The sequence below is a fragment of the Artibeus jamaicensis genome, unplaced genomic scaffold, assembly GCF_021234435.1.
Source record: "Artibeus jamaicensis isolate MK-2021 breed Jamaican fruit bat unplaced genomic scaffold, CSHL_Jam_final contig_484, whole genome shotgun sequence".
NCBI classification, from domain to species: domain Eukaryota; kingdom Metazoa; phylum Chordata; class Mammalia; order Chiroptera; family Phyllostomidae; genus Artibeus; species Artibeus jamaicensis.
The window spans coordinates 11,307,116-11,313,265 of NW_026521859.1; the positions used below are offsets into that span (position 1 = coordinate 11,307,116).

Below are 6,150 nucleotides of genomic sequence, written 5' to 3' on the forward strand. Positions count from 1 at the left end.
TCTTTTGATTCCTTGAGTACCTGATTATTTGTTTTATTTTATCCATTGCTGGTACTTGCTCTAACATGTGTTTACCTTTTCCACAGGTGATTTCCGTTTAAACAGTTGGCAGAGTGGGTGGGGGTGGGTACCTGGGGGCTTCTGGTCCCTTTGGTGTGTAGGGAAAAAAGAAAAGTGGGGCACTGAGCTTTTAGTGCTATTGTGTGAGCACCTCTGCCTCTTGCAAATAGACACTGGATCCCTACAACAGACCTTGGGCTTCAAAGACCCAGAGTGAGGCCAAGCAAGATGCTATAAAGCGCACTGACAAGATAACTGTTCCTGCAAAAGGTATGTTTCCTCCCTGCCTTTTTTATGGTTTCCTTATAGTCAGTCAAGGAAGAGGCGTCCCTGAACTAATGTGCTAGGAAGCAGCGTAGGGTGAGACATGAATACTTGTTTTGACAAAGCTATAAAAATGCCTCTTATGTGCAAAGCTGTGTACTCTAGGACTTGAAGAAATACAGAGCTGTATAAGACAAAACTGATTTCTACTCATATGGCCAAAAATCTAACATATTAAGTATATGTATACTACTTTAAAATATAGTTTTGTTTGTTCCTGGCTTATGCACTAAAATTTTACTTACTTGAAATCTGGGTAAAAAAGAACAATAAGAAGTGCAGTAATTAACTGCCTTTTCCTCTAAGAAATATTTTTGAATAGTCATTATTAAGGGGGTAAATTGGGAAGTAGAAAGTTTGTCTTTAAACTTCTCAATTTTTTACCTTCATAAGCAGTCAATGGTGCTAGATTCTTTAGATCTGAAGAAGGTAGATGATTCCTGAGTTTTCAATAGCAACATGAGAGATCCTCATATAAATGGTACTGCGCTAGCTATTTGGGGTTGTACTTTTGTGAGGTTTTTAAAAAGATTTTATTTATTTACTAGACAGGAAGGGAGGGAGAAAGAGAGGGAGAGAAACGTCAGTGTATTGTTGCCTCCTACATGCTCCCTGCTAGGGACCTAGCCCTTAGTCCAGGCATGTGCCCATTGAACTGATGACCCTTTGGTTCACAGGCCAGCGCTCAGTCCACTGAGTCACACCAGCCAGGGTGGGATTATAGTTTTTATATCTCCTAAAATACTTATTGCTAGTTGAAGTTTGAGGAGACCTGGCAACAGAAATGAGCCTAGCACAGGAAACTCCTGAATATACTAGTTAGTATTCCCAAGAGGTAGAAGACATGGAGGTCTTGAGTTCAGACTTTAAGTTGGGAAGACCATACCATTGGAATTCATCTAAATGCTACTTCAGACTGAAAAATGGGTAAGATGTCCTGTGTACTATTAAACTTTTTATTACAAAGGGGAAGTGGGATTTCCTTTGATTGCTGTCGTCCGGGTGGAAATGACTTACTTTCTTGACCTTTTTCCACTTCTTCCAGGCTCTGAGTTTTTGATTCCCATCACTGGATATTACTGCCAACTCTGTGAAGAATTTTTGGGGGATCCAATTTCTGGAGAGCAACATGTGAAGGGTTACCAACATAATGAGAAGTATAAGGTTGGTCTTTGTAGTAGCCTGTGGAGTTTCTCACTTTCTGCAGTAATCCTTTTGACTTTATCAAATGAGTTGAGAGCCAGAAAAAGTCATCAACACTTCAAATTCCATATTACTACTAGGAAGTTCTCCATCCTAGTGAGAGATGCTGACCTGATAGAACCATCTATATCCTTGAGAAAAATGACTTCTAGAGATTAATGGGGCCAAGATTTTCTCTCTTATAGTATTTTGACCAGTTGTTGAGCCTTTATCCTTTCTCTTCCCAGAAATATGTGGTTGAAAACCCATTGTATGAGGAGCGGCGAAATTTGGACCGCCAAGCTGGCTTGGCTGTCGTCCTGGAGACAGAACGGCGACGTCAGAGTGAGCTAAAGCGCAAACTTACTGAGAGACCAAAGGAAGAGAAGAAAGAAAAAAAGACAAAGATCATGAAAGAAGTAAAGGAAGATGAGAAGGTCTCTGAGGAATTAGAGGACCAACTCTCTGAGGGCGGGAACTCCCCTGAAAAGGCTGAAAACAAGAAGAAGGGTGGCATCAAACTGCAATTAAAAGAAGAAGTAAAGAAAGAGTCACCAGCATCTTCCTCCTTTGGGAAATTCAGCTGGAAGAAGCCAGAAAAAGAGGAGGAAAAAAGTTCAGTGGCCCAGAGTATTCACAAGGAAGAGATAGAAAGCAGTAAGGACAAAGAGGATGTCAAAACTGAAGCTGGGAAGGCAAAGCCCATAAAAATCAAGCTCTCTGGGAAAACTGTTGTTGCACATACTAGCCCTTGGATGCCTGTTGTAACAACTTCAACCCAGACTAAGATCCGACCCAACCTGCCTATCCCATCCACAGTGCTCCGCAAGTCAGGATCAGCCACAGTCAGCAAGCCAGCTCCTCTTAACACCTTTCTGTCCATCAAGTCCTCCGGAACCACTCCTAAGCCTCTGCCAGTTGTTAAAGAGTCTTCATCTGATCTCCTCTTGCCACCTGACATAATCTCCAAAGCATTTGGGGGAGAAGAGGTGATTCTAAAAGGGTCTCCGGAGGAAAAAATGGTGCTGGCTGAAAAGAATGAGTCATCCCATATACCTGAACAAATGCTACTACCTCCTCCACCACCTCCTCCACCCCCCCCCCCTCCACCCCCAGTTATACTTCATCCAGCTGCAGCTGCCCCTTCTCCTGCTCAAGCAAAGGCTATCTTAGCTCCAGTAAAATCAAATTCAACCGTATCTCACACTCTTAGCTCTTGCTTCCTGGGTCCTAACATTTTGAATCCAGTGTTGCCAGTAGCCATTATGGCCTCAGCACAGCCACCTGCCATTCCTTCTGATGAGACAGCTCCTGGGGTGAGTGAGAGTGACCGGGACCAGACCCTGTTCTCTGTGTTAGTGCGTCCACCACCTCCTCTCTCAAGTGTGTTCAGTGAACAAGCCAAAAAATTGGAAAAGCGAAATTCATGCTTAGCCACAGCCAATGCTAAGGACCTGTATGACATATTCTATAGCAGTGGTGGAAAGGGGACCCCTGAGACTAAACTGAGTGGTGGTCCATTGGCCAATGGGGAGAATAGCAACTTTTCTAGAGGTGAAAGTTCAGACTCATTTTCCACTTCTACTGTGAATAGCAGTGCATCCCAAGAGGAATTTCCTCCAGATAGAAGTTTGGTTTCTGCTCCTTCTGTCGGAAACCCTAAAAAACCCATTGCAAAAACTCTGGTGTCCCTAAGGAAATGGTCAGTTGTAGAACATGTAGACTCAAAAAACAAAGGCAGCAGCTATGGCTTCCTACAGCCTCTGACAAGGTTGTGCCAAAGCAAGCCCTATGAAACTATTGCCCCAAAGACAGATACTTTGGCTTTGTGGACTTCTAGCTCCTTCCAGAGTGACACTAATAGGGTTATATCTTCAGAAGGAAAAATTGAGCTTGACATTGCAGACCCAGGACCACCAGGTGTAGGGTCAGCCCTTCAGCTGTCACATATACATTGTAATACCATGGCATCTCAGAAGTTGGTAGAAACCCACCTCATGGAACCTGGTAACGAGGATGAGGAAAGCCAAAAGTTCTACCAGTCTAAGGATTATGGAGAAAGTGAGATAGAGACAAACACTGAACTAAAAGAAAAGGGATTAAAGCTCTCTGAGAGGATGGTAGGAAAAGGAACAGGCATCAGTGTTGGGCCCAATAACATAGAGGATTCTAATTTGAACCATAGGAACAGATACATATGTGAAGAAAAAATAGAACAGCCCAACTTGCGAATGACTGACAAAAAGACTGGGCAATCTAAAAAACTGGTGACAGGAAGTGAAACCCAAAGTAAAGTTGTGATTGAAGTGAGTGCACAGACTCTCTCTTCCACAAAGGCAAAAACAGACTCATTTCCACCAGAAGCTAGGGCTTTACTCCAGAATGCACAAGACACAGCTGTAAAAATTTCTGTCCCAGAATTATTTATTCAGTCACCAGCCAGATCAGATACATGTTTAACAGGTAGTGCACAGGAGCAAGGAGTTTCAACTGGTAGCAAGGAATGCCTAGAAAATTCAGCTCCAGAGTCAGCTTCTAGGACCTCAAGGTACAGAGGCCTCAAGAGAGAAAAATCAAAAGACATTCAGGAGAAATTGCTCTGTGACCTGGCTGTTGGGAATGAGAAGCAGCCAGAAACTTGGGAGAGCCCAGAGAAACCAGGAGCAGAAGCCCTGGAGCTACAAGATGGCCATACAGAATTAGCAGTGACAATAGGAGGCAAGACCTTAGAAGGCTTTGAAGTTACAGACTTGAAAGTTGAAGAGCTGGCTCCCCAAGGGAACCTGGGGGATATGGGTGTTGATTTCTGCAGTACTCCAGTAGATCCAGCTCACAGATCCCCAGCTACGCTGTCTCAGAAGGTGTGTGAAGAAAACTCTATGTCACCTGTAGGATGTAATCCCTCCACTGTCACTGACTTTGAATCAATCCCATCCTTTTCTGAGTTTCCATTAGAGTCTCCTAGAACCCAGGTGCTTAACTTCAGAGGCGAGGATGAGCAAAACTCATCTAATTCCAGAAGTGGAAGGATCACTCCTAACATTTTGAAAACTGGACTTGTAGAAAATGTTGGCCTTGGCTTGGGGAGTCTAGAGGGAACACACCAGGCCCTTGACCTGTTATCGGGAGGAATGATGCCCGAGGAAGTAGAAGAAACTTCTCAATCAGAGAAACAAGATTCACTTATGGAATCAGAAAAAATTAACCCTGCAGGCCTTGGGCCATCTCCTTGCCTTCCAGACCTTGTTGACTTTGTCACACGGACATCTGGAATTCAAAAAGAGAAGTTATGTTCTCATCTCTTTATGCCAGATGATGTTCCTGAGTGCAGCTCTTTGGAGGTGGGACCACTAAAGCCAGAAATAGTGAGTGCATCTATCACAGAGGTACCAATTCCTCAAGTAAATGAGGGCAATGACAACACTTCAAATTTGGTAAAATCTTTGGCTCCAGGGTCCCCTACAAGGGAGGAGGTAGTTCAAGGCAATACTGTTCCTCAGGAAATACCTACACAAGAAGTTGCCATCCAGGACCACCCAGAATCTAGTGTCCACAACTAAGAATACATATCCAGAGCTACTTGTGGATAAATCAAACTGGCTTCTAGAAATCAGGTGCCCAGATGATCCAGGACTATTTGGCTATCTCATCTGGAACCTACACCATGAGATGCAGTCAGCATCTAACAGCAAATGTTCATGGAAGCTAAAGAATTTACCTCCTGATTTTTTGTCCTTTCTCCTTAAGATATTAGACAAATCAATCATCATTTCTATACATATCTGTAAAAAGAAGTATTTTCTGTTATTTTTTTTGCCAATTTATTTTTCTCCTACTTTGTCATTAAAATCAAATGTCTATCTGGCTCACCACATAGTGTGCTTTGATTGTATTTTGCCTTTGACTGCCATTTCTGGAACATGGGGGAGGAGGAAGATAGAGTTGACTTCTCTAATTGCTGTGTTGTATCCCCACCTAATTTTCTGGGCAGCTTGATGGGTCTTTGGGAGAAACACCAGAAAGCCTGCATAAATGGAAAACCGATGAATGAAGGATTGTTCATCTCTTAGGTTTCCATTTGGATGGGCCTGCCTTAACATTGTTTGAAATGCAGTGTGAGTAGCTCTTTTGTGTACTGTTTACTTCATTGTGACATGTCAACCCCCATACTTTCCTTACTCTGTTGCTTTTGCTTGAAATGGTCCTGCTAACCCACAAACCTGTTTGGAAATCGCCTCAGTAAACATGGAAGAAAATCTAGCAGGCTCACTTTTGGAAGACAACAACTCGGTAAGGCTTATTCATGGCTCAGTGTTAGGAACAGATGTGCTTTTTTGGGTCACTCTTATTTTCTTAATGGCCTTTGTTCATTGTATTGTGATGTGGTTATTAAATTCCTAGCAGCCATTTCTGTTCTGAAGAGGTAGATGATCTGAAACTTGTTCTGGGATTGGACTTATCCTCTGTTCCACAACCCATATGTATTTTTTCCTCTGCCTCTCTCTTTCCCAAGTTATTTCCACCATAGTGTGATGTTTTGGGTTGTACATTTTTGTTCAAATTATTAAAGAATTTATGAGCTGG

At 42.8% G+C, this 6,150-nt stretch overlaps 1 protein-coding gene across 1 annotated transcript in view; it reads left to right on the forward strand.

The window, feature by feature from the left end:
• The window catches only part of ZNF318 (zinc finger protein 318), a 30,941-nt gene extending 24,791 nt beyond the window's left edge, over positions 1 to 6,150 (forward strand). Inside the window, exons 8-10 of the mRNA XM_037154281.2 lie at positions 231 to 330; positions 1,430 to 1,548; positions 1,815 to 6,150. Of these exons, the coding sequence (XP_037010176.2) occupies positions 231 to 330; positions 1,430 to 1,548; positions 1,815 to 5,126 (3,531 nt within the window). The 3' untranslated portion in view covers positions 5,127 to 6,150. The remainder of the gene's footprint in view (positions 1 to 230; positions 331 to 1,429; positions 1,549 to 1,814) is intronic.